This window comes from Amblyomma americanum, chromosome 7 (genome assembly GCF_052857255.1).
Source record: "Amblyomma americanum isolate KBUSLIRL-KWMA chromosome 7, ASM5285725v1, whole genome shotgun sequence".
Taxonomy (NCBI): Eukaryota; Metazoa; Arthropoda; class Arachnida; order Ixodida; family Ixodidae; genus Amblyomma; species Amblyomma americanum.
In genome coordinates this window covers 29,339,032-29,361,789 of record NC_135503.1, presented here as the reverse complement: position 1 = coordinate 29,361,789, position 22,758 = coordinate 29,339,032, and the positions used below count along the sequence as shown (strand labels likewise).

The 22,758-nt window shown below is 47.2% G+C and overlaps 2 protein-coding genes across 6 annotated transcripts in view; one reads left to right on the top strand and one right to left on the bottom strand.

Annotated features, from left to right (window-relative positions):
- The window catches only part of LOC144098754 (histone lysine demethylase PHF8-like), a 171,290-nt gene extending 169,197 nt beyond the window's left edge, over nt 1–2,093 (bottom strand). Inside the window, exon 1 of the mRNA XM_077631606.1 lies at nt 1,856–2,093. The gene's annotated coding sequence lies outside the window, so the exon portion shown is untranslated. The remainder of the gene's footprint in view (nt 1–1,855) is intronic.
- The window catches only part of LOC144098756 (GRAM domain-containing protein 4-like), a 111,770-nt gene that overhangs the window by 85,580 nt on the left and 3,432 nt on the right, over nt 1–22,758 (top strand). For 3 of the 5 annotated variants that reach the window (XM_077631611.1, XM_077631608.1, XM_077631609.1), the window contains exons 2-19: nt 1,995–2,156; nt 3,011–3,119; nt 4,958–5,038; nt 7,463–7,562; nt 7,937–8,013; nt 8,529–8,703; nt 9,424–9,449; nt 10,140–10,231; nt 12,090–12,181; nt 12,917–12,953; nt 13,162–13,239; nt 13,326–13,369; nt 14,081–14,190; nt 16,590–16,768; nt 17,123–17,255; nt 19,419–19,509; nt 19,666–19,747; nt 19,866–19,931. In XM_077631611.1, coding sequence (XP_077487737.1) covers nt 1,995–2,156; nt 3,011–3,119; nt 4,958–5,038; nt 7,463–7,562; nt 7,937–8,013; nt 8,529–8,703; nt 9,424–9,449; nt 10,140–10,231; nt 12,090–12,181; nt 12,917–12,953; nt 13,162–13,239; nt 13,326–13,369; nt 14,081–14,190; nt 16,590–16,768; nt 17,123–17,255; nt 19,419–19,509; nt 19,666–19,747; nt 19,866–19,931 — 1,734 coding nt within the window. The remainder of the gene's footprint in view (nt 1–1,994; nt 2,157–3,010; nt 3,120–4,957; nt 5,039–7,462; nt 7,563–7,936; nt 8,014–8,528; nt 8,704–9,423; nt 9,450–10,139; nt 10,232–12,089; nt 12,182–12,916; nt 12,954–13,161; nt 13,240–13,325; nt 13,370–14,080; nt 14,191–16,589; nt 16,769–17,122; nt 17,256–19,418; nt 19,510–19,665; nt 19,748–19,865; nt 19,932–22,758) is intronic. The other 2 variants (XM_077631612.1, XM_077631610.1) reach the window with 1 other exon arrangement.

Here is a 22,758-nt window from a genome sequence, read left to right as displayed (position 1 = left end):
ATTACAAGTTCCGTGTTCACTGTGCGTGCCCCGTGTCTGGCACTGCTGTTTGGTTTTAGGGTATCTTGCTTGCGGTGTAACAGCAGAGCAGGGCCTCAGCAAATGGGCTTTCGTATTTCGCTTGTGCACAGCGGAGTTCCTTGAACATGGAGGTTTTGCCCAACTACGAGATTGGTGTTCGGTTATATCTGTAATATGGTGTAACTTGTGGTGTACACATAGCGGCGACGCGTGTAGCTGTCCTTTTCTTTGTGCGTCAACATCTTTTAGTGCGAAAGAGGCGCACTTCTCTCTGAGTAGCCTCTGAGCAGCAAGTGTAACTGGCGCACAGGGTCAGCGGACAGCTTAGTCGCGCTGTGAGTAGGCGGTGGCGCCCACCCACGAATTGAGGCAGTTATGCGCCTTTCCTTTTCTCAAAACCAGCGCAACGTTCAGACCCCGTTGATCGTTAGGAAAGGAAAGGTGTATAACTGGCTCCCTATAGGTCAGAGGACATCTTTGCGTACGTTGTAGTGGTGTTCAACTGCAAAAAAACCGCGTTTTCACACAATATTTCGCGCTTAGGAATGCTAAACCGCCAGCTATATTTTTTTTAACACTTTTATCAAAAATAGTCTTCGCTGGGCAAAGATGAACTTCGCCCTTCATGCTATCTGCGTGGCTGCGTGCCAGATACGTCCTCTCGATGAACAAAGAACGGTGCAAAGAGGCAAGTAGTGGTGGCCGATAACATTTGCCGTTTTCTTTTGATAGGCAGCTAAGAATACCCGGTTTTGGAAGCTCTCGCAAACTTTTACCAGATTGGCTTGCGTCTCAACGTTCGGCGAAGCGTACTATTTCATTGTTCTGTTCTGTCAACATTTCAACACGCAAGACGTAGAGCTTCTTTAGCGAAGCAGTGGGAGCATCGCTGGAGAGAAAAAAAAAAATCTTTACACACTGCTGCCCAACGGAGGGGCCCTGCATTGCGCAGTGTGTTTCACGTAGGGCTCACTCGTTGTGAGGCGCAAACAACACAATGGTCTTCGCCGGTGCATTCCAAGTAACGTGTCTGCGCGTAGGCAAGCGCCTGGCTGAATTTAGTCCGAGCGCAGTCTGTTCATTACAGCGTTACGTGCAGCTTAAAACAAAGTAGGCAAAGCGTCACGTGATGTTCATATACACTGCGAGGCCTATACTATAGTGACAGAGTCTGTCTCTATAATGTGTACGGTATGCAACAGTAGTTTCTCCAGCACAGCGACGCACGCTAAAGGTTTGACAATGTCAAGCATTCTATACGTCACGGCGGCTCTGCCAACTGACCTTCGCGGGACGCGGGATAAAATCTCGCACCCTCTGATCTAGGCTGCTCGGGGATAACGAGAAGCCGTGCGTTGCATTGAAAGCCTGCACGTAGGACACAAGGTTAGGCAGTGCCGCTTTCACTGTCGCTGGAAGAGAAATGACCTCCGAAACACGCAAACAAGCACTCACGCGGGAGTATCGAAATGCGTAATCAGTGCCATCGGCGTCGCACGGAACACGCCAACGGGAGGGTATTAGAACCGACCGCAGTAGTAAAACTCACTGTTACTGATTTTACTTTTCCTGTCTTTGTTTCGTTTTTTCTCTTTTTTTTTAGTTTCGCTACCAACCTCGCCCGATAACTCCACTTATCGTCTCATTCTCATTCTCCGCACGGCGACGAAATTTCTCCACAATCGATACGCTTTCCTCTAAAGTGGAACGGCCGCGTCGTTGCGTATATAATCCTTGTAGCAGCTTCTCCTCTCCACTACCGCGTTTTTCTTATATTGAGACACGCGTTTGCACTCCGCACAGTTGAATTCCTTCGCTTCATGAGTGTGCGTACCCGTGTGTGCTTCTCGAAGTCGCGGTGTTGCTGCACAGCCCCGTCGGTTGCAGCCATGCGACGCTGGTCGGTCGGCGTTCAGTGCGGTGACGGTTTTCTCACCAGTGCCCTCGGGCCCGATGGCGGCTTGCTGTTGCAGGTGCCGTCCCTGCAAGTGCCGCTGAACAAGTCGATGAAGAACGTCTCCTGTCCCGACCTGACCAAGATCGCGCTCCAGAATGGCTCATCCAGGGAGGACCTGCAGAGGGCGCCCAGCCTTGGGGACTCCATCGGAGACACCATGTCCCTGCACTCTGACCAGGTATACATTGCACACACAAAGCGCTCATCTAGCTCCTATGCGCCTGGGCTTATTGTTGTCCTCAAGGAGCTAATGGCGCGTACCCACTGCGGGGGATTGGCCAAGACACCGGCGGCGACTGGAAGATGCTCAAAAACGTTTCTGAAATAAGGAAAAAAATAAGAGAAAGAAATGCAGATTCGCTGATTTAAATTAAGAGCAAATCGCAAGCTGTGAGATCGGTGACTGAAAATGGGAATGGGTCTATACGCGCAGCGTTTACGATGATTTGGTTACACATGAATTTTGAAGATGAGTAGCCAGAAAATGGAATTCAGAAAGACCTTCCTTTTGCTTGCTTGTGTGCTCTTCGTCTTCCTTTTGGGCCTCTTGCTGTGAAAATGCCAACGGGTGCATCTCTCTGCTTTCTATTCTATCGTTTTTGTGCGCGTGAACCTCACTCTCTGTACTGGCGCAACAGTCTGCCGTAAGTTAACACAGCTAGTGCAGCTAAATCTAACCTAAATAAATAACAAGTAAATAAATAAATAATGAAATAAATAAATCAGCCAGTGTAGCTAAAGCAATCAATCAATGAACTAAGGGGGATTAAGCCCTGGCTCTTCAAAATGTTGCGGTGCACCGGAGCTCCCAACGCCTTGATATCACAATACAACGAAATGCCCTGATAAGACGGTGACAAACGTGACATCACAGTGCCACATTTTCCGCCTTTTACACGGCGAGACAAGAAAGGTGGCTCTCAACATTTCGATGAGGAGTATACAATGCGCGAAGAGTGCCCTACCAAGTGCGTGCCTGCGCAAGCGATCGCACTAAAGCTGCGATAACACGCCTATCTCCGGTTATTGCAGGGTACGGAAGACGAGCTGGAGTTTGCCTTCAAGAACCAGAAGCTCTTGAGCACCGACAGATATGGCGAAGACAGTGACTCATCTGACTGCAGCCGCCTCGAGATGCCCGGTGAGTATCTCTAGTTGAGTTGTATGCTACAGGTGGGACTAACCTTGCTTATTCTGCCAGCAATTGCTCCACCGTAGCGTCATTTATATGTTAATAATGACCTAAATCCTGTCGGATCTGCCCCGCTATGCGCACAGTCACTACTAATAGCACATATTCCACTCCTGCAGTCATCATCTATGCACACATTCACTCACAGTAGAACATAGTCCACTCCAGAAGTCACCATCTACCCGCCGCGGTGGCTGAGTGGTTATAGCGCTCGGCTGCCGGCCCGAAAGATGCGGGTTCGATCCCGGCCGTGGCGGTCGAATTCCGATGGAGGAGAAATTCTGGAGGCCCGTGTACTGTGCGATGTCAGTGCACGTTAAAGAACCACAAGTGGTCCGAAATTTCCGGAGCCCTTCGCTACGGCGTCTCTCATAGCCTGAGTTGCTTTGGGACGTTAAACCCCTCTCAACCATACCAAACCAGAAGTAACCATTTATGCACATATTCAGTCACATTAGAACATAGTCCATTGCAGTGCCACCATCCATACACGCATTCACTCACAGTATAACATAGTCCACTCCCGAAGACACCATCTACGCACACATTCAATCACTGTTTGCCTTTTGGGATTCCACACTGCTGTGTATACCTTGTGACGACATGCTCTAGACACCAGGACTGCATTTGAATGCGTCAACGGGACCAAGAGCCCATAGGCATGCAACCTGTCCGCGTGAGTCCTCAAACACACGCAGGCAGGGAGGAGATTTGCGCGTCAATTAGCTCTGCGTTTTCTCATGTTCTTCAACACTGTCAATGCCCACCGCTGACACGGGCGTCATCGTCTCAAGGGTGCGGCTCAACCTAACCCGCCAGCATAGCTTGTACCCAGCCGGCCAGTTCACCTCGCTTGAGCCGATGGGATAGCCGTCGTGGGTTGCATGTTAACCCCCAGTGCTGACAGCTCAAGTGCACGGCTCGGTTGATATTTTCATCGATTATATACACATATCGGCGACGTGCACATGACTTTCAGCGGTCGCGCTGAAAGTGCTCAGAGCCTGCGCTGTTACCCGTGATACTTTAGTGGTTCGGGGAGTCTATTCTATTTAGATTCATCTATATCTTGCAGGGTCGCCGGAACCATCCGCCCATTAGCGAAGGGCCATAAACCTTTGACGCTCAACGCCCGTGTCGAATGACACAACCTCTGCGTGGGGCGAAGGAGATGGAATTAAATTGATATAGCTGCTTTTGGCTACTGTGTATACTAGCAACGAGGTGCGCTTGCGTCAGGTGTAGTGACATACTGGCAGACCTTTCTTTCTTTCTTTCTTTCTTTCTTTCTTTCTTTCTTTCTTTCTTTCTTTCTTTCTTTCTTTCTTTCTTTCTTTCTTTCTTTCTTTCTTTCTTTCTTTCTTTCTTTCTTTCTTTCTTTCTTTCGAGCCTTTTTTCCTGCTTCCTTTTGTCTATCATTCCTTCTGCGAAAGGGAGCACGAAGCTATTTTATACCTGCGAACAGCATATGACTCGGAACATGCCGTTTCCTCGGTTTCCTATGCCCTGTTCGCAACCAGCCATCCTCACTTCCACGAATGGGAGCTGTACGACCTGGCTGGGTCGCCTACGTAGAGATTGCACAGAACTTGCGGCTGCAGTTGCCAAATATTACCGCAATCCCTTTCAATACTAACGTTGCACGTACGCACCGTTGCAACGAATGAGTGTGGGCTTTGCAAATTAGCTCGCGTATACTGCTGGAACGAGTATAGCGTGTCCCGAAGGTGTGTTCACATGATGTGGAATCCACGCCTCCCCCACCCCGTTCCCCACCTCTGGCGCAGGGACTCCTCGGGACGTTGTACTGACCCCGCGCACTATGCTGCGTCAGAGGGACGACTCGGGATCGCGTGTGCCGTTCCAGGGTATATATGCACACAGTTGGATTCTTCTCGCTAAACTGTGTAACGAAAAATAGGTTTTGAGACAGGGAAAGAAAGAACGCAGTAGCTGTCTCACTTCTCGGTGGACACGCGAACCGCGTCGTGAGGGAAGGGATGGCGGTGGGAGTGAAAGAAGGAAGAGAAAAAAAAAGCACTGCAGTGGAGGGCCCCGGATTAATAGCGACCACCTGGCCCTAACGTAAATTTCTCTCTAGTCTACAGACTGCTCATTGACATCTGTCTATAAATTTTATAGAGTGTCAATAGACAAATCCTAGAGAAGAGTCTATAGGCAATACAGATCATATAGACAGTCTATAAACAACATATAGATTTATGGCCATACATATTTAGTAGACTTTTGTCTATAGACTATGAATAGACAAAAATAAATACCTATAGGAAGGCAATAGAGTCTATAAGAAGTCTATATACTGTCTATAGACTATTTTTTATAAGGGGGATCCTTCAACGTGCACTAGCAAGAAACGCACAGCTCACGGGCGTTTTCTACCCTTTGAATGAACGAACGTATCTTCTAGACGAAAACGAATCCTCTTGACGATACACTGGATAGTATACTGAGGATTCCTTCCAAACCCTTGTTCACTTTGTTTTGTTTTCATTCGCCCCGAAGTTAAAGGGCTTCGGGAACACCAATCCAAGCATAGAGGTGCCTCAAAAGCCTTTTTTTTTAATAGTTAAGAGATGGGGTTTAATCAGTGTGCAGTACCGTCCTTCGCTTCACCATCCTTCTCTGCATCTCCTCTCAGACTGAAGTAGAACTAGAATAAAGGTGGGTCATATAGAGCTGGCGAACCTCAAACAACTTACCCATGGGTAAACCTAACGCGCATATGTTCGGGCCTGTAGTCACTACGAGTGGATAGTTCAACACTTATGTGCTCACCTTTACGACATAGCAAAAGCCTGCACACAACAGATACTCCTTCGGGGACACGTGGTGCGCGGTCAATACGTCCAGTGCTCAGGGAAAGCTGTATCGCGATCGAAAGCCATACGCTCCTCACCTGCAAGCGATGATTATCGCACGACTCAAGCAGGCACCTTCTGTCACGTCGAGCGGAAAGAGATGAAGTCCGCGTGATAAGGACAGCAAAATAAGAAAGAAGAAAGCAAAGGCTCCCCGCACGCGACGGTGGCGAGTCGCTGAGTGCCTTGAAGTATCCTCACACACTGTTCGCTTCTGAGAAATCGCGCAGCAGAAGTGCCTGCGCGTGCAGGGCCTTGAAAGAAAGTGCCGATGCCTGAACTCGGACGCGCCAATGTCAGCTTGCTTGTGCATTATACCACGTGACGACAGGCAGCGTTTGTGGAGTCGTGAAACGGGTGAGGTCTGTCCTAGCTGCATGTCTGCTTCTCCGCACGTTGGTCGAATTGGGGCGCTGTGTTATCCCAGTGCTACCTGCATGAAATAATCTGGGGAAGGCTGTCGGCGCGGACTTACAAATTCGGATTGTATGCCGATCTGAAGAATGGCTGAACGCGTAATCCTCGTAAGAAGCGTAGAAGGTCGGTTTATCTAAGTTCTTTTCAACCAGTGTGTCGCGATAAGATAAATTTCAGCGCGACCGAAGAGCTAAATTGTGCCTTTAAAACGCAGGGATGTTCGTGAAGCTGCGTAAACAAGGTGTAGCATAATATTCAAAGCATGTCTGAAATGGTCTGCGCTGTGGTAGTAATTTTCTCTTGAGCCACTGTTCATTCGTCCGGTTCAAGCACCTTAAATGCTAAATTGCGCTTTAATAAATATTACCCATTTGGAGCACATATTTATTTCCACTTCTTAGAAATTCGGCGCTACATACGACAGTGTTCAGGTATTACGAAAAGCTCGCGCGCGATTTGCGAAGAACGTTAGTATGAAAAACTGAAAGGAAACGATAATGCATAGTTCCCATGGAGCTGGAACTTTTACACCAGCATTTCCTGTTCCCCTGACTATATCGTTAGCGACAAAAACTGGGGACGGGAGTCTTTTATTTACTTGTATTTATTGATATTAGTGCTTCGGTATAGGCTCGTGCTGTAAAGTACGTACTAGCAATGGAACAAACGCAGTTATTCAATGCACTATCTTCTTCTGTTCCTTCCTTCGGCGTACGCGGCAAGCGAAGTGAGGTTATAACGCTAGCACTTTCCTCCTCAATTATACTACGCAAAGCAGCGCGTTCTGGCCCTTTCCGTGAGTCCGTGTGAATTCTCTAACTTAACAATAAAGTTAAACGCGCGAAATATGGAGGAATGTAAACTTTCCGCCCACGAACACTCTCAGGTGCTTGTGCAGGCGATTCCGAGTGATTTTCTTGCTCGTTATTTGTTTGTATTCGCTTGCGCTCCGTGCCGCCTGTTTGATAGAGCCCCGCGATTGTCTCCTTCATTCAGTTTCAGATGACGACGCCCTCCACTCGCAGAGTGACAAGTCCTCGCAGAACGACTCGAGCTCTCCCAAACTCACCATGAAGAGACCGGTTCCGCGGCAGAGGTGAGTCGACGCTCGCTCAGCACACCCTATTCGCTTTTTGAAACGTCAGTGTTCATACGGACATCCGAGCCGAGACTCAAACTGCGGAACTTGTGATTGGTAGGCGGTACGCATTGCCTTTTGATTATCGGTGGATTTTTTTTTCCCCCGAAACAGAAGGTGATTGGATATGCGAGTGCAATCGTACAGTTTCCTTCCTACAACTTTTAGGTGTAGATTCCGCTGGCCGAATGAGTTCTAAACGTTCAGAACGCGTCTCGGAGATACCTAATAGACAGCCAGATTTTTACTGCCAGCTTGGATAAGCAGGTCACAGTTAGCGCTGATTACCTGACGCATCTGGTTGAAGATTATCTGTTTACTGTTCACTTTAGACGGAAGCCCCCAGCACCCCAGAGCCCCCTGGTCCAGAACAGCTCAAGCAGGATTCCAAGCATCAAGGTCACTTGTGGTAAGTGGTTCCCCATTCCTTCCGACATTTAGGCGCTTAATATACGGTTGGTTACGTTGGCTTCAGTATAGCGCGTATAACGTAGGTGCTTGTAAACTTTTTCTGCGTGACATCTGAGTTCTTTTGAACGCCTAGCTTGCCGAAGGAGGAGTAAGAGTGTCTGAGACACGCTTACTCAATAAAACATATATTTCACTTGAAAATTTTGTTCGCAATTAGTTCACTTGCGCAGCAAAAAAAAAAAAATGGTGGTGGTTTAGTTCTGGTTAAACCTGGAGTGACGCGATAGCTACAGCTGGCTGAGTGAAACTTGGTCACGTGGCCAACCACGTGACAAACCACGGCGCCGCGCCGCCGGCAGCTGCTCCGCACCACGTGACCAACCACGTGACAGCGTGACAGAAGGCTCGAAATGCTACTGTAATGTAGCTATCGCTACAAAAAAGTGAGGATGTGTATCTTCGCATCATACCTTGTGCCTAATCTCGGGGGCCATGCATTATCCGCCTATACAGAAACGCCAGCGCTGCGGTCCCACGCTGCGGAGAAGTCCGCTGACTGGCTGACGGCGCAGATGACGAATCTCAAGCGCTGGTTCGCCGAGCTGCAGGACGACTTCTCCGAGTGGCACCCCGTCGAGGTGCCGGACCAGCCGCCCAAGGACAACGACGACGCATTCTCGCTCAAGTAGTACGTGCCACCCCTTGATCCTCCGACTGCCGAAGCATTGCGCTGTAGAACCTCGATTGTACGAATAGCTTCGTACAGCGAACAGATTTTGATTTCTCAGCGGTATGTTTTTGTACCGCGGAAAGAACGAAATGAATTGCGATTCAATCCCAGTTTAACGAAGTTCCTACAAAAGAGAAACAAACTAAAGACAAAGAGGTAGCTATAATTGTTCATTGCTCGGATTCCGCTAAACTCGCTACAACTATCCAGGGTGCAAAGCAGCGCGATGAATTTCTCGTTCCTGTGAGCTCTTAGGGCGTTTTTTAACAAAGTGAAGCTCCCGATTTCACAACGTATGTTTTAAGTGCCCATCAACTTCGTTATATCAGAACTTCGTTACATCGGTGTAGCCCACTATTTATTCGTCTTTTTATTCCGCTGACGACAACTCGAGCCAAGCAACGCCATAATGGTTGGCAGCATGTCACGAGCATGCCTACCGTTTACTGTTATGCCGACCCGAGTCATGCACCGTGCGACGTGCGGGACAAAAAAAAAACGAGATTTTTGAAGTTTAGACGTACAGCGTACCTTACGGCCTTACTTTGGAGGCGATTCTGATCTGCTTGATTGTTCAGAACTTTTGTCAAATGAGCGTGCCTGATCAACAAGTGCATGCATCAGCGTAATGACCGACTGCGCGAGATTCTAACCTGGTTTCTGTTTTTCACTTTCCAGCACAAAGGACACCATGTTCAGGTTCGGTAAGTGTCGTCTTTTGTCATTGTATTGACGCGTACATGCAAACGTTACAACTAGAAAGCATCATTTTATTTACTTGTCACGAGAAAGCAAAACATGCATGGCGAATCACAGTCATCGCTTTTGCGAATAGACAATCTTGCAACTAATCACGCGCACAACCTGGACACATTTCTTATTGTGTAAATAGTTTGTACATATTACTTCTCCCCCTGTCCTCTCTTCTTGTCCCCTCACCTCTTTCATTTCATTTCTCCATTCTGCCTGCTATCCTTTATTTCCGCTGCCCCAGCTCAGGTGCTTCAGTATCGATGGCAGATGCCGGGGCTAGCAAAAATCTTTTCCTTCCTTTTTACTATTATTTTTAATAAAACCACTACCACCAAGTAGAGCATCTGATCAGCTAGCGCTAGCTCTAGCTACTGTAGTGCTTCGCGATTTTTGCTGAAAAACGAGCGCGAAATCACGAGTATTAATTCCGTTTCGTCGTTTTTATTTGCTATACACCACAAAGCAACTTGTTTCAATTGGTTCAATCGCATCAGTTATGCAGGCCTACAGCGTCGGAACTGAATCACGAACCGCGGAGCTGTACTCGCGTTGCATGAATGTGGGGAATAAAGGTTGTAGATAACTGACTAAAAACAAGGGCTCGCGTCTTACACGCGCTCATTTTCCACTTCGCCTTACAGCGTGCGTCGACTGCTCGTTGCGGGCGATGCAGCACGAGGGCACAAAGCTGCTCCAGTGGAAGTCGCCCCTGCAGACCCTGCTGGTCGTTGCGGTGAGGCCACTTACGAATCGTCATCTTTCTTTTATCTTTCTTGCTTCCCACTTCCGTTTTTTTTACTCTTTATCTATATTTACTTCTTTATTTCCTTCCATTGTCCTTGATTCTTTCTTTTTTTACATCTCTTATTCATACTTTCATGTTTACCTCTTGCCTTCATTTAGCTCATTTCTTTTGCCTTGTGCCAGACGTTGCATCACAGGCAGTAAATGTGACAGGACAGGGATATAATTTCGGGTTTGTGTCACGGGAAGGATGGGGTTGAATTGGATACCTTTAATTGGTAGGATCGATCTTAATAGCTTATGCGACGGTAATAAGGCCTCTGACGTTGGCGACAGTTCATGGAGGTGCAGTAACCATAACACGGTGTGGATGACACAGGCGAGAATCAAATACCGCGGAATGAAAAAGACATTTATGAATTTCAGGTCACTGCATCATGCTGTAGCTCCTTCTGTTGTTTTGCTGCCATCTCTGTGATATATTTTATATGCTACTTGTGTCGGGTAAACACTCTTCAAAGGAGCCCCCCCCCCCCCCCCCTCCCCCTCCCCAGGCCAGCGGCATAAACTGACGTCGCAGTCAATCCCATTCCACGAAGGCACCTGCCATTTGCCTGTGACGTCATGACAAATGCTCGATGCTATTGGCTGAAGGGCTTCCTATGAAGGGTGCTTGCCGCTTCGTTTTTGACTTGTATCCAGCTGTAGGAGGGTACAAAAGAGATATTACCCTTTTGAGACTTCACCATGGAATGTAAATACACTTTGCGCGGGAATATCTAGAACTTAAGTACACGCTGCATTATAGCATCATAAAATGGATAATCTGACCTTTCCTAACAGAGAGGAAAGCTTTAAAGTTGAAGACATCATATTTTTTTTAAAAATTAAGCGTTTACTGAAAGCTTGCTTACTTGCAGTGTTGCATATAATACAGTGAAGTCGGCTTGCTCACTGCACTGTTAACATCATCGCCATTGATCACCGCCGTGAATACGGCAGAAATAGTTTGCCCAGTGCAAGCGTTTGCGCAAACAAGCACTTTAATGCGTAAAGCGTGCACATAGTGATTGCTATAGATGTTAGTTAGCTTGAGTTTAATTTAGCTCCTCAGAGTGTTTCGAATGTTTGGGAACACGCGAAGTTCTAACTTGAAGTCGGCATCTAGAGAGCAAGCACTTCCTTCGAATAGTTAACATGGAGACAAGATGTTCCCTGTTATAGTGACAAAAGGCCCTGTCTTGATGTCCTTTCGCGCACTTGTGCCTGCCACGTTCCCTGCCCCTGGTCGCTTAATTACGAAACTAAGGAGGAAGGCAGCAGGGAAGAAAAAGGCATAAGGGCCAACCAAAGGGCAGTGGCTAATACATGATAATACGCACATCTTCCTCCCCTCCTCCCCCGAAAAGAACACACACACACGCATGCGCGCGCGCGCGCGCACACACACACACACACACACACACACACACACACACACACACACACACACACACACACACACACACACACACACACACACACACACACACACACACACACACACACACACACACACACACACACACACACACACACACACACACAAAAGTAATCTCACACCCTGCAAATATTTCTGTAACGCCAATCCCTCTGCCCCCTCCTGCTAAAAACGCAGTACTGAACCGATTCCTTCATTACATGGTCCCGAAGGCTGTCCTGCGTTTAGGGAAGGGATAAAAGGATAAACGACAAGGAAAGCGGAGGGGATTGCATGGCACGCTCGCGAGGGAAAGCGCGCGGCAGTGTCACGCGAGTCCTACGAGCTTGACACATAAATGCTGACAAGTCTCTGTTATCACCCACAGGCCATCCTGCACGGGCTCTGGAACGACTGCATGCTGCCGCTCGTTTTCGTGGGGGCCGCACTGGGACTCATTAAAAATTACCTGGCCATGAAGTAAGTGTCTCGTCAGTGTCGCTGCTTTCGCGAATGTTCTTTCTGTGTATATTAAAAAAAAAAAACACAGAGCAAGGGAAAAAAGTGTTGCCTGTTCATGCAACAACTACTCCCCCGCTCGCACAAGAGCAGAAAGAAGTGCCAAATTGTCTCGTTTGCGGATATGAGACAGATACTGCGCCATTTCTTTTCCTCAAAAACCAATTATTATTATTATTATTATTATTATTATTATTATTATTATTATTATTATTGTCCGTGATGAATGCAGGCGTTTGCTTGCTCCCACCAAATTCTGATGTTAGACGCACCGCAGACACCGAATGGTCCGCTGAATTATTGCTAGATATTGAAATAATTGGCTCAGTAATGGATTGTAAAATATAGGAAAGGACACGAATGATATTCAGCGTTTTTTCCCGGTCCTAACCAATGAGCCACCGCGGCGGGTTATGTTCCCAGGTTCGAACCCGACCGCGGCGGCTGCATTTTGCGTTTCGGTGGAGGCGAAACGCTATAAGGCGCCCGTGCGTTGTGCGATGTCAGTGCACGTTAAAGATCCCCAGGCGGTCGAAATTATTCCGGAGCCCTCCGCTACGGCACCTCTTTCTTCCTTTCTTCTTTCACTCCCTCCTTCATCCCTTCCCTTACGGCACGGTTCAGGTGTCTGCCGATTCGTCCTTTTCGTCCTTTGTTGAAATTCACAAAAAAACAACTTTACTACGTCTTTTTCAGAGGCTTTCTTGGCGCAACCCCCGACGATGTTTTCACGGTGAGACATGTCATTTATTTTTGACATTTTTTTTTTCGTGACAAAGAGCTTAGTTTAGGTTACATAGAATAAGTTACAGGGAAATTAAGTCATGCAGCCTGTAGCGCTTTACGCTGTGATAATTTATTCAGACGTTTAAGTGACACTTGTAAGCTGAACGCACTTGAAACAAAATATTAAATAATCCTTATTTCCGTTCTTGTCGCAGACTGATCACAAGAAGCTCGGCATCGGCATGGGAATCGACAAGGTGCCGGCGATAATGTCCCTCAACATGAAGATAGCGGTAAGTGTTCCGTCGGTTAAAAAACGATATTTATTCGCTAGCAAAATGAACAGCATCTCACAGCCGCTTTCGTTCTCGCTTCACAGAAAACCTTTCACGTGCTGTCGGACGCGTTTGACAAGGGTCTCAGGTGAGTATCCATCACTCATTGTTATCAGTTTCCACGTGTCCCGATATGCTGCGCATTCATGGGCGCCCCCTTCACGGATCGCACTCGAGAATTCATTTTTACTTCATACTTCAGCATGGAACGTGAAAGATACTACAGTTGAACCTCGGTATAACGAAGTTGAAGGGGCCTGGCGATTACTTCGTTACAAGCATAGCTTCGTTATAGCCCGTGTTGGCCGAGCTTCCAACGGGAATCCAAGGGGAGCTTCCAAGAGGAATCGTCATTCCTACGTTATATCCATTATTTCGTTATAGACCGTATCGTTATAACCAGGCTCGACTGTATCGGAATCATGTCTGTAAAAGAACAACCACTCAGAAAACAAAACTTTTTTTTTTCTCATCCATCCCTTACGAGTATTCTTCGCCAAAAACTGTTTCTTTCACATTGGTTCGACCTTTACACGGTAAGCGCGAAGCCAACAAGCAAAGAAGTTGTATAGCGTACTTCGTACAGTAGCATATGTTTCGCGAACTATGTTAGACTGATTGGGTAACCTTCTTGAATTCAAGCTGCGTTTTTCCCGAGAAAAATTACTTACGTTACGAACAAGAATAAACGCCTCAGTTGTGCGAGTTTTCGAGAAAAAAAAAAGAATGTAAATAACACGGAGTGCACAGCTAGTGTCACACCGACGCAACTCACTCCGTTTCCCGTCGGTCGTTGCAGCTTGTGGACGTGGAGGCGGCCCGCGGTGACGGCCAAGGTGCTGGCCATCCTCGGCGTCCTAACCCTGTACTCCCTGCTCAGGCCCACATCGGAAGTCGTCAAAGTGCTCGGTAAGCTTCTTCGCCGCTTAAATGCAAACCTTTTGGACAGGCACGAAAGCCCCGTAAAAGATTTGTCCTCCCGATAAGTGGTGGTGTACGTCTGCTCTTAGCATGTAGTACAGATGCACCAAATGTAAAACGGAGCACGCGAGCGGTGGTCTAACTGGGAAAAACCGTGCCAGCGCGCTCTACCAGCAGATGCGCAGCAAAGAGCGAGGGTGCTTCGGCAGAGACCCATCTCGATGATCAGATGCTCGCCTTATCGCCGGCACCAGCGAAGCCGCGCCGCTGCTATCACTGCTCGCCAGGGGCGCTTCCAGTGCTTCATGGGAAGGTTTATTGTTTGCCCGCATCGCGCAGAAAAGCTGGCGGCGTGCGATTTCTGCTTCGTCAGGAATGGCACCATTTTCAATCTGTGTGACGCGCCGGGGTTCGCGCTGCACTTGGCGGCGGGTTTGTTGTGCTATGGAGTACAAACGCTCTAGCATCGGTTTCGCAAGTCCGGTCGAAATTTAGCTTTGCTCAAGGAAACGCATGAAAAAAAAAATGGCAAGCATATATTGCCTCCGTTCTCGTTATGATAGAAATAGATGACCAACGGCATAGCTAGTCAGGTAATTGAAGACCACTTGCTTGAACACAAATTGACTTTCTTAATTACACTGGAGAAATCAAAGTTAAACAAATTTTCACGAAAAATAAGCTTGTCTCTGAGTAGTCCTCGATCGGTTATATATTGAGCATCTGTTTGTATGATAAAGACAGCGCAGCCAATACGTGCATGTTATTCTTTTTTTCATGCATTGCCTCGAGCCAAGCAAAATTTTTACCGCACTTGCCAAACCGATGCACTAGATTTTGTACTCCATAGCGCAACAAACTCGCCGCCAAGTGAAGCGCGAACCTCGGTGGTCACGCAGACTGAAAATGGTGCCATTGCTGACGAAACAGAAGGCGCTTCATCGACATGGGTCAGCCGCATGTGCCGATGCCCAGGGACTCCGGAACAAGGGGTGAGGGCGGTTGCCCCCTCCCCCCAACATTTCTCCAGAGGGGGCAGCGCCTCCCCCCCCCCCATGTCTCCAACTTCTTGCACTCAAATCAGATTCCTGACAGACGCTTCAATTTTAGGACGTTATTAATGTAAAGCACAGTGGGGCTGAGCTCGTTGGCTTCATAGCCAGCCTTAAAACGTTCAACTTCAGTAACCAAAATCAATCACGTCCCAACAGAAACTGTTAATTGACTGAGCTTTGTTCATGAGCATGATTACTAGCATTGAAACAGAATGAACAAACTTTTTCAATGCAGTCGATCACTCCTCATGTGTACATCTTTATATATATATATATATATATATATATATATATATATATATATATATATATATATATATATATATATATATATATATATATATAGTTCCCATTTCAATTCAAGTTTTATGTCCATTACAAATACACTTTTGAACAGCGAAGTATGAAAACATGAACAAATAGTAAATAAAATTGAATGAACAACTAAATAAAACATTGAATAAATAAATAAGCAGCTGAAAAACTCGAGGACCTGCCTCCCCCCCCCCCCTCCCCTCCCCCGACTCGAAAAAAAGTTCCGGAGTCCCTGCCGACGCCCCTCACTCTCTGTGCTGTACATCTGCTGATAGAGCGCGCTGGCATGCAGTTTTTCCCATTGAGGCCACCGCTTTCGTGCTCCGTTTTACTTCTAGTGCACCGGTACAGGAGATGAAACCGTAAGCAGGCCTGCCGCCATACGCGCGAGAGGTGCCTGCTAGCTCATTCGAGCGTAAGCATGACAAGGAAGAAACTTGGTGCAAATCTTGCCCAAACCGTAAAACTGCCTCGACCGCAACTGTCTCAAGCAACCGTTTCCTTTACACGAAAGTAAGAGTAGATGCAGATATCAACCAGCATAAGTAGCCATGGGAAACAGTTTGCGGGATGCAGATTCGGGGGGGGGGGGGGGGGGATATTTATTTCTGCGTTGCCTCGCTAGCCAGTCAGCTGGTATACTTCCAGGTAACGGAGTGTGCATGTCCTGTGTTCCTGATTTAAGTTCTTTCCCATCACTGTACTTCCTGTGGCCTGTGGGCACGCTGAACTCTAATTGTAGAGGACCACTAGATGGCAGAGCAGCCGGATGCCAGCATCCCAGCGGCATGGTCCCAAGACGAGGACCATGCTGAAGAATCGCACCGTAAAAAGTGTCACCATTGAATCGCTAATACAGATAGATGGCTCAACAGAATAGATGGGGTTAGATATGGTTTTCTGTATGTGGGGTATACGTCCGTTCATTCATTATTCAGGCGCCTTCAGTGATATGTCTTCAATGTGCCCGCCTTCGGGTCTGTTACTGTGTCTGAGCGCTCTTCTGTTCGCCCGCAGGCACGGCACTGGTGCTGAAGGCCTTTGTGCTGGACTACGTGTTCGTGCGCTTCCCTCGCGTGCGCGCCAAGTACGACCTGGCGTGGATCCTGTGGAACGAGCTGCCCACGGGGCCAGAGATCGAGAAGCAGGCGCGCCAGAATAAGAAAAAGGAGAAGCTCTCCAAGAAGAAGTCCGAGGTGAGTAAACGTCGCTGAGGTCATGTCACGTCACCGGGGCACCGGCTGGCCCTCCACTCGGTCCAACGACACGCTCCGGATAGCGAGTCATTTACTTCGTATTTCCTCAGAGGGACCATGAAACGATAATTACCAAAGTTAGGAAAAGCGCACGAGTGATCCTTATTCCCTCACGTGTCACCGTATACCGCAAAAACTATTAAGCCAGCTTCATCAACATCGAATTGCAGAATACAGAGCCTTACTTTAGAAGCATACGTGTCTTGCGTTTGGTGTGAAAGTATACTGTGCGGCCTACTGAAACCAAGATGCAGCATTTGTCTCATTGCGGGTCTCACTTTGCCTTTCACACAGCCTCCTCTGATCACCATCAGCAACAACGTGAACGAAAGCCGGTCCCAGTCACCCGTCTCTTTCCGAGGGGATGACATCGACGAAGTCCTCAGTAGCATCTTCGATATACCCACCTCGGAGATGTGTTTACAAGGTACGTCATCTGTACGCATGCACTCGCCAGTTTTAAAACATACTGGGTGTTCATTCCACCTCACGGGCGCCGTTTTGTTGTTCAGCGCGTAATTTAGCGATGCAGGCCGGGGCAGGTGAAAATCCGATTAGGCATGCGCGCTGTCTTCCGCAAGGTTTCATGTACAACAAATTGGCAACCAATGTGACGTCGGTGAATACCCCCATGGAGCTTGCGAAGTTTTCTTTTTTTGAGGAAAGGAAGTGACGCAGTAACCGTCTTACATATCTCGTTGGACACTCGCCCGCCGCAAGGGAAGCGGTAGAGGGAGTGACCATGAGCGTAGATTTTCCTTGAGACTGGTTTCGGCGTCTTTACGCAGTGGCACTGAACGGTAGGTGGGAAGTGTGTGGTAATGATCACAAGCAAGCGAACACCTCGCGATAAAAGGAATGCTGGCCTTCATGGTTGGCAACTGTTTGCTGACGACGTTCCCGAGTAGGGACTTTCGCCTGTCTCTGGAAGCGTCTTTCGCAGTTTTCACACGTGGGAAAGAAAATAGCATTAGTGGCTGTTCAACTTTCGAGAAACGATGCAAATACCTTTTTAGCAAAAACAAAGCGCGTATCAACGCAGGTTGATCGAACACATTTTTGTTACTTGGCCTCGCGTCACCTTTCGGGCTGCTATATGTCTCGCTCCAGGTATAGCAATTTTTATTGATCATATCCCTTTATTATAGTTAGTATGGCTCGGTGGCTTAGTTACTGGAGAGAGTAGGCGAGGAAAGAACACTTTCGGCGGTCTACGGGGGTGGCGCGTTCCCCACCCTTCTTCAACACACACACACACACTAGGATAGGAGCGTGTCCCTGACGCGAGTGGTGTCCGGGGGCTCCGGTCCTCTTGGTTGCGAGTATCGAGGGTGACGTATTGGGTGCGGGTACGATACTCCTACAGTAGGAGGAAAATCGTCAAGCTGGTGCCTGCATAGCAGCTTTCTTAAATACGCAAAATGAACAGTCAAGCCGAACAGTTCACATGTGTTCACGTGACGCGTGAGAGCAGCGAAGCTGGTTCGTCGGCTGCCTAGCCGCTTCCTGTCCACTTCCGACGCTGGCACGGCTGTGAGAATGAGCCGAGCAGGAGGATGCACAAACATGGAGCCATGAAAATTGGTTTTTAGGGAAAGGAAATGGCGCAGTATCTGTCTCACATATCGCCGGACACCTGAACCGCACCGTAAGAGAAGGGATAAAGGAGGGAGTGAAAGAAGAAAGGGGTGCCGTAGTGGATGGTTGTGCTCCATATATTTCTGTGGGGAGGAAAACATTTACTCCCCTGAACTCTCAAAAACATACTTTATTAAAAGGAGTAAACGTTATACTTTATAGAGGATGTCATTTACTCCCATTTTGGCTTGCTTTTGCTAAGCCGTTCCGCGAGCTTCGTCTTTCTCTTCGACATTACTCTGCAGAGGGATGATGCTGATGAATGGGCCAGCCCTTTGATAACAGGGAAGGTTCCAGCGAGCGCTGATCCGAACAGAAAGACGAATAAGCTCGCGTTGACAGCTTTGCGCTAACGTCCATTGGCTCCGCACCAATACTTGAGATGCTTGGATGGACTTGGCCGCTGGGGGCGTGGGGGTGAAGGAATTATGGGAGTTGCGCAGCCCTATAATATGCAGTGCCTTACCCTCCACAGACTAGCGCCGCAGGCGTCAACCAATAGATAGTGCTTCCCCTCTACCACAGCGATCGTTCCCTTTCCCTCTAATCCGCTTGACGGACGCCGCCAAGCCGGGGAAACGAAGCTTTTAACTAATGCCACTCTAAAAGGCGCCGTGTCCGTTTTACAGCAGTCGTTACGTGAGGAACCCTTCTGCGTCGAAGTAGTTCAAGTATGAGCGCAGAAATATCGAGCCCATGTGGAGCTAAGCGACTGCGGAAGACGGCACGACGCGAATGGGAGCGCTGTTCTCAACAACAGCGTAAAACGAGTGTCAGGTACCTTACAGGAGTGTGCGATGACATTCAGTATCTACGGGAACGCACCGCTCGTCAATGAAACTGTTTTGGTATCCACGCGGTTGTCACTGCTTAGTAGTTTATCATCTGTGATGTGTTATCGCACGTCATATTCAATCGGCGCGTTGTAAAAGAGCGCATCTCTCTTTCGCAGGTTGGGAACAAGGCAGGAAGTGTACATTAATCAAGAAGGAACGCTCGCTCACGTCTGCCTTCCGCAACGGCCGTCTCTACCTAACAGACCAGTGAGTACGAGTATTCTATCAAATACCGTCGTTAATGGTGCGATAGCAATGTCGAGACACCGTAAATGCACTACTGTGATGCTTAATACATTTGCAGTTTACGTTGATTTCACTTCCGTGAACATTAAAAGTAAGCGCTGGTGTTTCGTATTCCAGTTACCTGCTCTTCCTGAGGTACAAGGCCCAGCACCCCAAGAATCTTACCATCCACCTCTCAGAGATTTCAAAACTCGAAAAAGTGAGCATTTCTACAACTGCTAAACCCGTGAAAACTTGCGTGGTTGCACTTCGGTCATTGGGAAACTTACTGGCTCTGCAATGCTGGCTGAAATTTTGCATGTTTGGTCGCTTTCCAGGGAAAACCATCATCGTGGATATCCGGCGACGGAACTTCACTCATAGTCACCATGAAGAGTGGCGAGGTAGGTTTCTGCTTTTATACTCAGTGCAACCCTTCTATATTATCGTGATGGCATCAAAGGTTCCTTTCGGTGGAAAATCTTGATTGGTTGACAGGGTAGTGACTTAGAAAAGCGGATTCGCCGAAAGGAAAAAAGGCAGTCAAGCTGAATTGCAGAAGTGATGCTTGTTGGGAGAGTTGGTCATTCATGATGGTAAAACAGTGTGCAACAAGACGAGCCAAAGAAGGAACACATGACGAAAGGAGCGTAGTCAACTCGTCAAGCGGAATTGAACCGCTGTCCTTTGGGTCAGGAGCCGGGCACACTACACCACTGAGAAACGTTCGTTCAGTGGGATAAATGGAGGCCTTGTACAAGCACCTTGCAGTAGGTGAATTACATTAAAACACTAATTAGGGTTATTAATTAGTGCCATCAATTAATATAGACGACGTGGTGTAATAAATCTGCATGCGATGGCAACAAGTGCGGCCATGTCTGTGAAAGGTGTGTGCCAGGGGATTCTGCCAGCGACCATAGGGACCCTTCAGCGCTAATAAGGACTTTTGCTAAAATCTACTATATGGAAATGCATAGCTTAGTTTGTGTGGGTGCGTGCGACAGATGGCTGAACATTTGAATACGTGTCTTATAGTCTGTATATCCTATGCTGTGTTGTATTTTTTTTTTATTTATGAATACTGTCAACCCTCATTTGAGGGTCATTACAGGGAGGGAAAGTGAACAGAAAAAAAATGCATATATAACCATGAATGAACAAGCTTCTTTGAGCATACAATACAAGAGAGCATTGAAACGCAACACAGTTCACACCACTGTAGAACCACTTGCTATACAAAAAGTAATATTGGACAATCAGTTACGCGCCCATCTACAAGAATCCCATGCCTAGACGGAATCCCCAAGTGCATTCAAGAATGCCGCTACACCTGTAGACTCAGCAACGTGAGCGGGCAGTTTATTCCAGTGCTCAATAGCATCCGGAAAGAATGAGCAGCGAAAGACGTTAGTTCGTGTCAAGTATGGCCGAATCGCTTTGTGGTGGTTAAGGCGGGAGCTTAGTCTACCTGGAGGCTGCAGATATTTTTCTTTATTGATGTTAATTTCTCCGTGAATTATTTGGTAAAGTATTTTTAATCTCTGCTTTTTACGTCTTTTTTCTAATGTTTCTAGACTACATGAGTTTAACATCTCCGTTACCGAATCTGTTGTCCTGTATTTTGAACAAATGAATCTCGCTGCACGTCTTTGAATCTTTTCTATTTCCATTGAAAGAATCTTCTGCCGAGGAGACCATACTACAGATGCATATTCAAGGGAAAGCCGTATGAGAGATTTGTATGCTAAAAGTTTGACATCTTTCGTTGCTCTTTCCAACTTTCCTCTTAGAAAACACAGTTTTCTGTGTGCCACCGCACAAACATTTTCGACATGATTGTGCCAACTTAGGTTGTGAGAAATTGACACCCCCAGATACTTGAATGTACTAACATTAACCAAATCGTGACCTGCAATACTGTACTGAAAAGAAATTATATTTCGTTTGTTAGTTATATGGGTAAATGTGGTCTTATTGAAGTTGATTTTCATTTCCCATTTCTCACACCAAAGTGCAAAAGCCTGCAGGTTTTGGTTAATGTTAATCTGATCTCCTTCACATGTGACAGGTGCATAAATGAGGCAATCATCCGCAAATAGTTTCAGTTTAACAGAATTTCCAACAGCACATACTACGTCATTGATATAAACTAGAAATAGCAATGGCCCCAGCACAGAACCCTGTGGTACACCAGAATACACATCCAAAAAGCGAGACTCACAATTGTCAACACGTACCGCCTGTTTGCGTTTCGCCAAGTACGCTTCTATCCATCTAAGGATGTCTCCATTAATGCCAGCCCTTCGCACTTTCAGGAGTAATTTGTCATGAGGAACCTTATCAAAGGCTTTTTCAAAATCTACACAAATAACATCAATCTGTCCCCGGTCATCTATAGCTTTAGAAAGGTCATGTATTGTCTCAATTAACTGTGTCACCGTTGAAAACCCTCGACGGAAGCCATGCTGACATTCAGAAAGTAGTCCGTTTGTTTCCAAAAAAATGATAATATGTTTCGCAATAACATGTTCCATTACCTTACAGCAGATTGAAGTAAGTGACACAGGCCGATAGTTGTTCATAAGTGTGCGATTGCCACTTTTAAATACGGGTATAACAATGGCAGTGCGCCAGTCTTGTGGCAGATAATGAGTTACGAGTGATTTTCGGAATATAATTACCAAGTAGAAGGACATCCATTCAGCATACCGTCTCAAGAAGCATGTAGGTATTCCATCCGGGCCGATAGCTTTTTTTTCGTCCAATTGTATCAGCTGCTGAAACACGCCGCTCTGAGTAAAGCTGATAGCATCGATAGACGTTTCACGAGAATGTGCTTCGTCGTGTGCGTCGCTTTGGCTCGTGTTTCTTGCGAATACAGATTGGAAATATTTATTGAAGTGGTCGGCCATATTCGTTTTATCTGCAATAAGTTCGGCTCCCACTGTCACCTGCTTTACTCTTTCCTTTCTTTTATCGAGATAGCGCCAAAATTTCTCTGGAGAATTTCGCAGAAAACCACTAAGAGTGTGATTGAAAAATCTTTCTTTTGCAGCCGATAGCAACATTTTTATTTTTTGACGTAAAACCTGTATGTCGTTGAAGTCGGCCTTCTTTCTACGCAATCTTTTCAACTTCCGTTTCGCGTGAATGATATCCCTGGTGACCCATGGGTTGCGCTGCTTTGTTTTCTTAACTCTAGTTGGAACGTACCGGTCGACACAAGTA